Source organism: Paramormyrops kingsleyae, chromosome 17 (assembly GCF_048594095.1).
Source record: "Paramormyrops kingsleyae isolate MSU_618 chromosome 17, PKINGS_0.4, whole genome shotgun sequence".
NCBI lineage: Eukaryota > Metazoa > Chordata > Actinopteri > Osteoglossiformes > Mormyridae > Paramormyrops > Paramormyrops kingsleyae.
In genome coordinates this window covers 14,121,295-14,135,160 of record NC_132813.1, presented here as the reverse complement: position 1 = coordinate 14,135,160, position 13,866 = coordinate 14,121,295, and the positions used below count along the sequence as shown (strand labels likewise).

At 41.6% G+C, this 13,866-nt stretch overlaps 3 protein-coding genes across 3 annotated transcripts; all 3 read right to left on the bottom strand.

The window, feature by feature from the left end:
- Positions 1-2,138: 2,138 nt before the first annotated feature.
- On the bottom strand, positions 2,139-3,543 carry LOC140579213 (olfactory receptor 1D5-like). The gene is made up of 2 exons (XM_072701615.1): positions 3,458-3,543; positions 2,139-3,086 (listed from the first exon to the last, which is right to left on the bottom strand). The coding sequence occupies exon 2, from the start codon at positions 3,081-3,083 to the stop codon at positions 2,139-2,141; it is 945 nt and encodes a 314-aa protein (XP_072557716.1). The 5' UTR covers positions 3,084-3,086; positions 3,458-3,543.
- A 3,991-nt stretch (positions 3,544-7,534) lies between these two features.
- Positions 7,535-8,939, bottom strand: LOC140579212 (olfactory receptor 11H6-like). The gene is made up of 2 exons (XM_072701614.1): positions 8,854-8,939; positions 7,535-8,482 (listed from the first exon to the last, which is right to left on the bottom strand). Exon 2 carries the CDS (start codon positions 8,477-8,479, stop codon positions 7,535-7,537), a length of 945 nt encoding a protein of 314 aa, XP_072557715.1. The 5' UTR covers positions 8,480-8,482; positions 8,854-8,939.
- A 3,991-nt stretch (positions 8,940-12,930) lies between these two features.
- Positions 12,931-13,866, bottom strand: LOC140579211 (olfactory receptor 52D1-like). Its single transcript, XM_072701613.1, has one exon. The coding sequence runs from the start codon at positions 13,864-13,866 to the stop codon at positions 12,931-12,933; it is 936 nt and encodes a 311-aa protein (XP_072557714.1).

Here is a 13,866-nt window from a genome sequence, read left to right as displayed (position 1 = left end):
TGTCGGTGATACACGATGGTGGTGGATGAAGTGGCTCCTCATTGCTTCTGTAAAGCGCTTTGGGTGTCTTGAAAAGCGCTATATAAATGTAACATTCATTCATTCGATCATTCATTCATTCATTCATCTATGTGATCAAAGAGTTTTATACGGGGTTACTCTGAAAGTATTATATTTTGGTTCAGAGTAAAAATGTTCAGATGAATGAATAATTACTAACTCTTTCTCCTGATTTCCTTATTGGACCATTTCCTGTACTCTACTTTCCTGTTCTTAATACCCACTGAACACGGTAGATGTGGAGGCTGTATTCTGCATGGTGAATGTAGTTACCCCATGCACTACAGACAGGAGTGATCTTCTGGACCACAAGCATTGTGGGTAAACTACATTCATCTGTAGCTGCCTGAACCCAGCCAGGCTCCAGTGTCTGACAGTACAGAACAGTGCCAGTTAATTACAGACCCACAACTTCTGAAGTAGTCAAGCCCCCCACTGGACCTCATACAACAGGAACAAGTGAACAGCAACTAATTAGACATGTACAAGACCTAATGGCCTTCAAGAAACCAAAAGAAATTAACAAATGACTCATTAGATAGGTACAAGACCTTCAAGCCTTTATGAAATTATCACAAACAATATGGACATGCACAAGACCAACTGGCCATTCTGAAACTAACATAAATGAACAAACCATTGCTTAGACAAACATGATGCAATATTTACTTTTTCAGGTGCCGGCCATGTGTGCCTGACCTTGTCAAGTATCTTCTTTAATTAAACAACAATAACAATGAGATTCTCTTGACACCCATGGCCTACAAACCCTATGGGTGATGTGAGAGCTTCAAGTTCATAAACATGTTAATCAGACCATTAGCCATTAGGTCATTAGTCCATTATATTCCCTTCCTCCCCTGGAAACCAGTTTAGAACCATTAACCCAGGAGACCAAAAGGACAAGACACACAAATGAAGTCCTCTGTGGGTCTGACTGGGAGGATGGAGTGAGCTAACCTTGGTGGACCTCGGGGAGACCCTGTAATGTAATGACCTCCCTTCTGACATGACTGTGGCTTTGAGCGTCAGTGACCCCAAGGAGAAGCTGCCAGAGTATGTTCTCACAGGTCAGGGCATGGCAGATGGAGTGGAGGTGAAGGCCTGAGATTCTGGGCTGAAATCGGTACTTTATACGTAATTAAACAGAACTACTTTTATCTACACTGTTCAATAATGCCCTGTCAGACCTGATTTTAGGTTTTGTGCTGTTTGAAAGGTTGGCATGTTGCCATCCTGGGAGATACCCCTCCATGAAGTTCCGCATCAGAAAGCAGAACATCTTGGAATGGGCAAGAAGGGCCAGCAGCTCCATGCAATGGTGCCCAGTGAAAATGCGAGTGGAATCATTAGAAGCAGAGAAATAGTGTAGGACCAAGGTGTACTGAGGACAGGCATATAAATCAATGAGCTTACTGACAAGCGAGTGCAATAGGCCAAACAGTCTAGTCATGTCATTCAACCTCCACCCTGCAGGGGGAGGCAGTGATACCACTTCTGAATCAAAGCTGGAAGCAGGTAGGGCTCAGCATCTCCCAAAGACAGACATTTGGGTGTGATTTAGATAACTGTGTACTTCAGATTGTAGTCTTTCATTTTAAATCCCTGCAATTTACGACAGTGATAAAAACTATATTACCATAACACTGACAGGTACAAAATTATACAGAGGGAATCTGTGTGCACATGTGTTGAAGGATGTATATATGAAACATTTATTTCCATTGCTGGAGGCTGGATAGCAGGTAATGAAGCATTTTCACCCCTGTGACAAAGATCTGGGTAATAACTCCATAGGAACGTAAGAGAAGATGCAGTGAAGGAGACGTAAAATCAGGGTTAAATCTGCTTCCCCTGAAGTGGAAGGTTTTCATCAGTTTTATTATATTGATTAAAAACAGGGATGTAGAACTAAGAGATAAGAATCTTCACATGCAGTAGCTGCAATTTCATTGGTCAGTAAATGAAGAGAGAATAAAAGTAGACATTCACAGGAAGTACACATGATGTCAGAAAGGCTGAGGGAGATGATTGGCTTAAAAAAATCTGATACCAGCTCGAAGGTTTCTTGTGAACCATTAAAACTTTATGGCGTTACTTTTCACAAACCTCAAGACCTCATTTCGGACCTTATTCAGTTTCAGACCGTAAATGAGGGGATTGAAGAGAGGAGGTACAATCTGGAACTCTAATGCCAGGAAGTGCCGTAAGCCCTGTGGAAAATCTCTGGATCCGTACCGACTGTACATTGTATCGAACAGCAAGGCCACAAACACGTTGATCAATGACAGTAAATGTGGAGTACACGTCTGAACAAATTTACTGCGGATCTCTGCTGACTTCAAGCTGGTTCTGAACAGTTTAACATATGAAAAAAGAATGAACAAAAAATGTCCCAAATATGTAACTAATCCCGAATACCCTAACACATCACTTGCTAAATTTGAAGAGCAAGACATTTTAACAATAGCCCAATTTTCACAGTAGAGCTTCTCAATGTGTGATCCACAAAGAGTTACACCAGAGCTCAGGACAATTATAACAAACATAATAAAAATAGGAAGAAACCATGAAAATGCCGTCAGTTTAAAGACGGTCCCCCCCGTCATGACTGTGTGATACTCCAACGGCCTGCATATGGCCACAGACCTGTCATAAGACATCACTGTTAACGTGGAAAAGTCACACAGGACAGCAGAGTAAATCACAAACACCTGAACAAAACATCCTGACCGTGAGATTTCTTGGACGTCAGAGAGCAGATCATACAGGAACTTGGGGTAGAACCCCGACGTCCCATACAGTCCGTTGAGACAGAGGTTACAGAGAAACACGTACATGGGCTCGTGGAGCGGCTTCCTCAGGGCGACTGTGACAATTATTATCAGGTTTACAGCGATGATGACAAGGTAGTAAAGAAACGTTATGCAGAAGAAAACGTATCTGCTCTCCCTGCTGGCGTTGATCCCAGACAGAGTAAACACTGTAGAGTTGGGCATGACCTCCAGGGGCAATGTGGGCATCGTCTGCAAAGAAAAACAATTAGTTTCACGGGGTTTATTGTTAACCTTTTAAAAATGTGAAGATTTTGTATGGACGTGAGGTTCAATGTCTTTGTTAGATCAGTTGGTTCCACATCATTAATCAATTTTAACAAGTTAAAATAATTTTGAAGATTCATCTACAGTATGTATATATGTGGGCACTGCTCTGTCTTCTACATTTGCTTCTGAAGTGTTTTCAATCATTTTTCTCACATTCAGAGTAAAACCGTGATCCACTCTGTGAAGTGCTTTAGACTCCTTGATAAGGGCTGGAACTAAATCCTGCACACAGTACAGCCCTTGGGAAGGAGAGATTGGAGCCCTGACATCTCTACATGGAAGCACCCCCATACCTGCCTATGTCTGGTTCCTTTCAGGTTCCTCTAAAGCAGGGGTCTCCAACTCCGGTTCTGGAGAGCTACTATCCAGTTGGTTTTCAATCTTACCTGGCTTCTGATGAGCCACACCTGTTCTCGGATAAATACCAGGACCAGGTGTGGCTCATCAGAAGCCAAGTAGGATAGAAAACCTACTGGATAGTAGCTCTCCAGGACCGGAGTTGGAGACCCCTGCTCTAAAGCTTGAGGTCCTCATTCTTGGTCCTACAAATAAGATCTAAAGGCACAGCTGGGTTGTCTTTTTTAGTTTATGGTTAATTTCAGGACAGTCGGCCCAAACATTAGCACTCAGTGGTTAGATCCTTATTTTGACCCTGCTGAATGAGGGCACATCGCCCCCCTACAGCTTGAACAATGAAAGGACTGAAAGATCACTAATAGCCGCCTGGCCCATGAAATCCCAAAGGTGATTCAATGCAAATACATCTTTTTCATGATTTTACCTACTGTAAGCTGCATGTTACTGAAGTATGTGTTTTGCAGAAATTATTTAACATACTTGCTTATATATTTACCTTTTTGTTACTTATTTCTTAACTGTTTCTTGGTGAGAAGCAATTCCTCTTTTTAAATGGATATGAACTAAAATTCCTCACTTCTTTCTGAATGTACACAGACTTACATGCATTGTCAGGCTGTGTCCAAGTTCAACGTGTCTTTAGCAGAGGATTATGTCTTCAGATTTTAATACCAATTAATATCACATCGTAAATGAAAACGTCTTGAATATAAACATGAAGCACTTGTTTAGCTGACCTCTATCTTTACTCAGATTTAATCATCTTTCCTACCCCAGTGTCTTTCTGAAGCGATTTCAGTTACTTGCCTTTTTCTCAGTGGTACAACCAGCAAACCCAGAAGTCCAGACTAATGGCTGCTTCTATAAAATATAAAAAGCCAAATGATGTATGTTGGTCACTTACTTACTTATTAAATAATACTAAAGCATTAATGTTTCAAACTGGTACCACATTTTTTTTAATTAAAATTATTATGAAACATTGAAGGAATATATGAAACCCAGTATTCATATGGAATTTTACAAACATGTTTTCAGCATAAATATAAGTAGCCTAATGTTTACAAAGTAAATGAATGAATAAATAAATACATATATAAAACTATAATGTATGGTACCTGTTACTGCCCATCCCTGATCTTTCTGAAAATAAATGTTCATTGAATTTTATCGTCCCTCTTATAGGAGGGAGAAAGGCAACTGGGAATTATGGGAATTATGGTGATGAAGAGGGAGGGGCCCTGCACTAAGGTAGGAAAATAATGGCTTCCCAACAAGTAGAACTATTCATTCTAAAACAACAGGACAGTCTGAGATTTCATTGCCACCGTCATTCTCCAAAAACCCCATTAAGGAACACAGCAGATCTGGTGACTATTTCATAGTTTCAAACCATCCAAAAGAGAAGCTATTAGGCAGGGAGTTCTCGAAAGGTGCCAAAGGTGTGAAGCTGACAGAAAGACCCCTGTAGTGTCTGTTGGTGTGTGTGTGTGTGTGTGTGACAATGGACAATCTAGAGATACCACTTAGCCTGCTGTATGCTTACAGTCTGAAAACATGTAGAGAGTCCAGTGATGGTCTAGCATCCCATCAGTGGTGTACCCCAGCCTTGTGCCCTGTGCTGTCTGGGGCAGTCTCTGTCTCCAGGGCCTCCATGACCAGGATAAGTTTGTATTTTACTAAAAATGTCTGTTACATTTCAGTCACAGCTGTTGAGGATTTCTGTCCCCGGTGGGGATTCTGACTGCTGTGTCATTTTCCCAGCTGGGGGGGCCTTTGACTCAATGCCCGCTGGCCTTGTGACTCTGCATTATGCATACGGTGTCCACCAAGGCCTCGCACTCCAAGGTGTCCCTAAAGTGCACTTTCTGTTACTTTACTGAGGACAGAGACAAAGTTATGGAGTCAGACTGGAATCAAAAAAATGGATAATGAATCATTTAGAGGTTTTGTTTAATGAAGCCAGATGGAATAAATCTTTTCAGTAGGTTATTATGAAAGTTTTCTTTTGGTTCTGAGTGGAAAATGTTCACCCGCACAAATAATTATTAACTATTCGCTCCTGATTTCCACCAAAGCTGGACCCTTCCCTGTACCCAAATTCTCTGTACTACACAGCTGCCAAACCCAGGTAGATGTCGACCCAATATTCTGCATGCTAAGTACAGCCCCTTTGTACTGCAGACAGCAATGACCCTCCAGCCCACAATAATATTCGGATAAACAGCATTCATCTATGGCTACCAGAACCCAGTCATGATCCAGTGTCTGACAATACAGAGCAATGCCAGTTCATTGCAGTCCCACACTTAGCAGTGTAGTAGTTTGTAATGTAGAAATCCATACAGGCCCTAACATAAATGAGCAAACTATTCATTAGATACAAAATGATGTAATTTTCTAGGTGCAACCATGTGTGCCTGACCTTGTCATGTATTGTATCTTCTTTAATTAAGCACCAATAACAATGAGATTCTCTTGACACCCATGGCCTACAAACCCTATGGGTGATGGGAGAGGTTCAAGTTCATAAACATGTTAATCAGACCATTAGCCATTAGCTGTTAGGTCATTAGTCCATCAGATTCCCTACATCCCCTGGAAACCAATTTAAAACCATTTACCCAGGAGACCAAAAGGACAAGACACACAAATGAAGTCCTCTGTGGGTCTGACTGGGAGGATGGAGTGAGCTAACCTTGGTGGACCTCGGGGAGACCCTGTAATGTAATGACCTCCCTTCTGACATGACTGTGGCTTTGAGCTTCACTGAAGGGACCCTGAGGAGAAGCTGCTGGAGCATCTTCTCACAGGTCAGGACGTGGCAGATGAAGGCCTCAATTATTGGGTTGAAATAATTTACCTGAATTATTTAAGTTTTCTTTTTGTTTCACTTTCCTAGAAACTCTCAATATATTCTAGAATTTATATCTACACGGTTCAGTAACTTCCCTAAGGCCTGGTTGTAGATTTTGTACAGTTAAAAAGGGGCTTTTCCACGTTGTCTGCCTGGGTGATGCCCTCCGTAAAGTTCCTCACCAGAAAGCAGACCATCTGGGAAATGGCAAGAAGGGCCGGCAGCTCCATGAAATGGTGCTAACTGAAATGTGAACAGAATCACTCGATGTAGAGAAACAGCAATTTCTTTGCATGTGAGGGACCCAGCTGTGTTGAGGCTATGTAGTTAAATCTAGGGGCTGAATCACAGGTGTGTGCAACAGGCCGCCAAAGTCAGCTGGGAAGTTTAGTCACATGATGTAAGCGGGAATCTGTGTACACATGCGCTGAAAGATGTGTATATGAAACATTTTTTCAGTGGGGGAGGCTGGATAACAAGTGATGAAGAAGTATTTTCAGTCCTGTGAAAAGTAGCTGGTCAAGAATGCCTTACAAACACAAGACCAGACGGAGATATACAGGGCTTTACTTGTGCCAGATCCTGCAGGAATATAATAAAATTAAATATAAAAAATAGCATGCATTGTACTTTTCAGATACATTTTCTTGCAGTGTCATGTCCTTTATTAGTTTAGATTTATTCTTAAAAATGCACAATATGTTTTATCATGCGTCCCACCTTGCTACCCCCCCCCCCCCACCCCCTGCTCACATGTGCCTTCATGTTCCGGAATTGCCTGATTTACAACTTAAGCACTGGAGTTAAGGGAAAAATGTGCCTACCAAAGTGTCCTCAGGCTAATTATACTGATTAAAAACAGGGATATAAAACTATATCACAAGGCTGGGGTATTCGGGGCAGAGGCCCTGAATGAATCGGAACAAGCCCCATATGTTTTTATTTAGCTACGATATTTTAGCAACCATACAGTTTGAGAAATGGGACTAAGCACAGGGAGTCTGAAGATCCTGTAAACGATCCTGTTGATGCAATAACTGCAATTTCATCAGTCAGCAAATGAAGAGAGAAAAAAAGTCGACATTCACAGCACATGAGGTCAGAAAGGCTGTGGGCTTAAAAATCAGATGCTGGCTCCAAGGCATCTTTTGAACAATTAAAACTTTACAGTGCTACTTTTAATGTATTTCAAGACCTCATTCCGGACCTTACTCAATTGCAGGCCATAAATCAAAGGATTGAGAAGAGGAGGTACTATGAGAAACTCTAACGCCAGGAAGTGGCGTAAGCCCTGTGGGAAATCTTTGGATCCGTATCGACTGAACATTGTATCAAACAGAAAGGCCACTGTCACGTTAATTAACGACAGTAAATGTGGAGTACACGTCTGCATTATTTTTTTTCGATTCTCTGAGGATTTCAAGCTGGTTTTGATAAGTTTTACATACGAAAACATAATTAAAAGTGAATGTCCCGCGTACGTTAGTATTACAGTGTAGGAAAGAACATTATACAATGTAGTTGAGAAACAAGACATTTTAACAATAGCCCAGTTCTCGCAGTAGAGCTTCTCAATGTGTGATCCACACAGAATTTGTCTAGAGCTCATAGTAACCAAAATGGACATGCAAAACATGGGGGCTATCCATGAGAACATAGTCAGTTTAAAGACGGTCCCCCCCGTCATGACTGTGTGATACTCCAACGGCCTGCATATGGCCACAGACCTGTCATAAGACATCACTGTTAACGTGGAAAAGTCACACAGGACAGCAGAGTAAATCACAAACACCTGAACAAAACATCCTGACCGTGAGATTTCTTGGACGTCAGAGAGCAGATCATACAGGAACTTGGGGTAGAACCCCGACGTCCCATACAGTCCGTTGAGACAGAGGTTACAGAGAAACACGTACATGGGCTCGTGGAGCGGCTTCCTCAGGGCGACTGTGACAATTATTATCAGGTTTACAGCGATGATGACAAGGTAGTAAAGAAACGTTATGCAGAAGAAAACGTATCTGCTCTCCCTGCTGGCGTTGATCCCAGACAGAGTAAACACTGTAGAGTTGGGCATGACCTCCAGGGGCAATGTGGGCATCGTCTGCAAAGAAAAACAATTAGTTTCACGGGGTTTATTGTTAACCTTTTAAAAATGTGAAGATTTTGTATGGACGTGAGGTTCAATGTCTTTGTTAGATCAGTTGGTTCCACATCATTAATCAATTTTAACAAGTTAAAATAATTTTGAAGATTCATCTACAGTATGTATATATGTGGGCACTGCTCTGTCTTCTACATTTGCTTCTGAAGTGTTTTCAATCATTTTTCTCACATTCAGAGTAAAACCGTGATCCACTCTGTGAAGTGCTTTAGACTCCTTGATAAGGGCTGGAACTAAATCCTGCACACAGTACAGCCCTTGGGAAGGAGAGATTGGAGCCCTGACATCTCTACATGGAAGCACCCCCATACCTGCCTATGTCTGGTTCCTTTCAGGTTCCTCTAAAGCAGGGGTCTCCAACTCCGGTTCTGGAGAGCTACTATCCAGTTGGTTTTCAATCTTACCTGGCTTCTGATGAGCCACACCTGTTCTCGGATAAATACCAGGACCAGGTGTGGCTCATCAGAAGCCAAGTAGGATAGAAAACCTACTGGATAGTAGCTCTCCAGGACCGGAGTTGGAGACCCCTGCTCTAAAGCTTGAGGTCCTCATTCTTGGTCCTACAAATAAGATCTAAAGGCACAGCTGGGTTGTCTTTTTTAGTTTATGGTTAATTTCAGGACAGTCGGCCCAAACATTAGCACTCAGTGGTTAGATCCTTATTTTGACCCTGCTGAATGAGGGCACATCGCCCCCCTACAGCTTGAACAATGAAAGGACTGAAAGATCACTAATAGCCGCCTGGCCCATGAAATCCCAAAGGTGATTCAATGCAAATACATCTTTTTCATGATTTTACCTACTGTAAGCTGCATGTTACTGAAGTATGTGTTTTGCAGAAATTATTTAACATACTTGCTTATATATTTACCTTTTTGTTACTTATTTCTTAACTGTTTCTTGGTGAGAAGCAATTCCTCTTTTTAAATGGATATGAACTAAAATTCCTCACTTCTTTCTGAATGTACACAGACTTACATGCATTGTCAGGCTGTGTCCAAGTTCAACGTGTCTTTAGCAGAGGATTATGTCTTCAGATTTTAATACCAATTAATATCACATCGTAAATGAAAACGTCTTGAATATAAACATGAAGCACTTGTTTAGCTGACCTCTATCTTTACTCAGATTTAATCATCTTTCCTACCCCAGTGTCTTTCTGAAGCGATTTCAGTTACTTGCCTTTTTCTCAGTGGTACAACCAGCAAACCCAGAAGTCCAGACTAATGGCTGCTTCTATAAAATATAAAAAGCCAAATGATGTATGTTGGTCACTTACTTACTTATTAAATAATACTAAAGCATTAATGTTTCAAACTGGTACCACATTTTTTTTAATTAAAATTATTATGAAACATTGAAGGAATATATGAAACCCAGTATTCATATGGAATTTTACAAACATGTTTTCAGCATAAATATAAGTAGCCTAATGTTTACAAAGTAAATGAATGAATAAATAAATACATATATAAAACTATAATGTATGGTACCTGTTACTGCCCATCCCTGATCTTTCTGAAAATAAATGTTCATTGAATTTTATCGTCCCTCTTATAGGAGGGAGAAAGGCAACTGGGAATTATGGGAATTATGGTGATGAAGAGGGAGGGGCCCTGCACTAAGGTAGGAAAATAATGGCTTCCCAACAAGTAGAACTATTCATTCTAAAACAACAGGACAGTCTGAGATTTCATTGCCACCGTCATTCTCCAAAAACCCCATTAAGGAACACAGCAGATCTGGTGACTATTTCATAGTTTCAAACCATCCAAAAGAGAAGCTATTAGGCAGGGAGTTCTCGAAAGGTGCCAAAGGTGTGAAGCTGACAGAAAGACCCCTGTAGTGTCTGTTGGTGTGTGTGTGTGTGTGTGTGACAATGGACAATCTAGAGATACCACTTAGCCTGCTGTATGCTTACAGTCTGAAAACATGTAGAGAGTCCAGTGATGGTCTAGCATCCCATCAGTGGTGTACCCCAGCCTTGTGCCCTGTGCTGTCTGGGGCAGTCTCTGTCTCCAGGGCCTCCATGACCAGGATAAGTTTGTATTTTACTAAAAATGTCTGTTACATTTCAGTCACAGCTGTTGAGGATTTCTGTCCCCGGTGGGGATTCTGACTGCTGTGTCATTTTCCCAGCTGGGGGGGCCTTTGACTCAATGCCCGCTGGCCTTGTGACTCTGCATTATGCATACGGTGTCCACCAAGGCCTCGCACTCCAAGGTGTCCCTAAAGTGCACTTTCTGTTACTTTACTGAGGACAGAGACAAAGTTATGGAGTCAGACTGGAATCAAAAAAATGGATAATGAATCATTTAGAGGTTTTGTTTAATGAAGCCAGATGGAATAAATCTTTTCAGTAGGTTATTATGAAAGTTTTCTTTTGGTTCTGAGTGGAAAATGTTCACCCGCACAAATAATTATTAACTATTCGCTCCTGATTTCCACCAAAGCTGGACCCTTCCCTGTACCCAAATTCTCTGTACTACACAGCTGCCAAACCCAGGTAGATGTCGACCCAATATTCTGCATGCTAAGTACAGCCCCTTTGTACTGCAGACAGCAATGACCCTCCAGCCCACAATAATATTCGGATAAACAGCATTCATCTATGGCTACCAGAACCCAGTCATGATCCAGTGTCTGACAATACAGAGCAATGCCAGTTCATTGCAGTCCCACACTTAGCAGTGTAGTAGTTTGTAATGTAGAAATCCATACAGGCCCTAACATAAATGAGCAAACTATTCATTAGATACAAAATGATGTAATTTTCTAGGTGCAACCATGTGTGCCTGACCTTGTCATGTATTGTATCTTCTTTAATTAAGCACCAATAACAATGAGATTCTCTTGACACCCATGGCCTACAAACCCTATGGGTGATGGGAGAGGTTCAAGTTCATAAACATGTTAATCAGACCATTAGCCATTAGCTGTTAGGTCATTAGTCCATCAGATTCCCTACATCCCCTGGAAACCAATTTAAAACCATTTACCCAGGAGACCAAAAGGACAAGACACACAAATGAAGTCCTCTGTGGGTCTGACTGGGAGGATGGAGTGAGCTAACCTTGGTGGACCTCGGGGAGACCCTGTAATGTAATGACCTCCCTTCTGACATGACTGTGGCTTTGAGCTTCACTGAAGGGACCCTGAGGAGAAGCTGCTGGAGCATCTTCTCACAGGTCAGGACGTGGCAGATGAAGGCCTCAATTATTGGGTTGAAATAATTTACCTGAATTATTTAAGTTTTCTTTTTGTTTCACTTTCCTAGAAACTCTCAATATATTCTAGAATTTATATCTACACGGTTCAGTAACTTCCCTAAGGCCTGGTTGTAGATTTTGTACAGTTAAAAAGGGGCTTTTCCACGTTGTCTGCCTGGGTGATGCCCTCCGTAAAGTTCCTCACCAGAAAGCAGACCATCTGGGAAATGGCAAGAAGGGCCGGCAGCTCCATGAAATGGTGCTAACTGAAATGTGAACAGAATCACTCGATGTAGAGAAACAGCAATTTCTTTGCATGTGAGGGACCCAGCTGTGTTGAGGCTATGTAGTTAAATCTAGGGGCTGAATCACAGGTGTGTGCAACAGGCCGCCAAAGTCAGCTGGGAAGTTTAGTCACATGATGTAAGCGGGAATCTGTGTACACATGCGCTGAAAGATGTGTATATGAAACATTTTTTCAGTGGGGGAGGCTGGATAACAAGTGATGAAGAAGTATTTTCAGTCCTGTGAAAAGTAGCTGGTCAAGAATGCCTTACAAACACAAGACCAGACGGAGATATACAGGGCTTTACTTGTGCCAGATCCTGCAGGAATATAATAAAATTAAATATAAAAAATAGCATGCATTGTACTTTTCAGATACATTTTCTTGCAGTGTCATGTCCTTTATTAGTTTAGATTTATTCTTAAAAATGCACAATATGTTTTATCATGCGTCCCACCTTGCTACCCCCCCCCCCCCACCCCCTGCTCACATGTGCCTTCATGTTCCGGAATTGCCTGATTTACAACTTAAGCACTGGAGTTAAGGGAAAAATGTGCCTACCAAAGTGTCCTCAGGCTAATTATACTGATTAAAAACAGGGATATAAAACTATATCACAAGGCTGGGGTATTCGGGGCAGAGGCCCTGAATGAATCGGAACAAGCCCCATATGTTTTTATTTAGCTACGATATTTTAGCAACCATACAGTTTGAGAAATGGGACTAAGCACAGGGAGTCTGAAGATCCTGTAAACGATCCTGTTGATGCAATAACTGCAATTTCATCAGTCAGCAAATGAAGAGAGAAAAAAAGTCGACATTCACAGCACATGAGGTCAGAAAGGCTGTGGGCTTAAAAATCAGATGCTGGCTCCAAGGCATCTTTTGAACAATTAAAACTTTACAGTGCTACTTTTAATGTATTTCAAGACCTCATTCCGGACCTTACTCAATTGCAGGCCATAAATCAAAGGATTGAGAAGAGGAGGTACTATGAGAAACTCTAACGCCAGGAAGTGGCGTAAGCCCTGTGGGAAATCTTTGGATCCGTATCGACTGAACATTGTATCAAACAGAAAGGCCACTGTCACGTTAATTAACGACAGTAAATGTGGAGTACACGTCTGCATTATTTTTTTTCGATTCTCTGAGGATTTCAAGCTGGTTTTGATAAGTTTTACATACGAAAACATAATTAAAAGTGAATGTCCCGCGTACGTTAGTATTACAGTGTAGGAAAGAACATTATACAATGTAGTTGAGAAACAAGACATTTTAACAATAGCCCAGTTCTCGCAGTAGAGCTTCTCAATGTGTGATCCACACAGAATTTGTCTAGAGCTCATAGTAACCAAAATGGACATGCAAAACATGGGGGCTATCCATGAGAACATAGTCAGTTTAAAGACGGTCCCCCCCGTCATGACTGTGTGATACTCCAACGGCCTGCATATGGCCACAGACCTGTCATAAGACATCATTGTTAATGTGGAAAAGTCACACAGGACAGCAGAGTAAATCACAAAAATCTGAACGAAACACCCAGGCCGTGAGATTTCATGGACGTCAGAAAGTAGATCATAGAGGAATCTAGGGTAGAACCCCGAGGTTCCAAACAGTCCGTTGAGACAGAGGTTACAGAGAAACATGTACATGGGCTCATGGAGCGGCTTCCTCAGGGCGACTGTGACAATTATTATCAGGTTTACAGCGATGATGACAAGGTAGTAAAGAAACGTTATGCAGAAGAAAACGTATCTGCTTTCCCTGCTGGCGTTGATCTCAGACAGAGTAAACACTGTAGAGTTGGGCATGTTGTCCAATGCCAT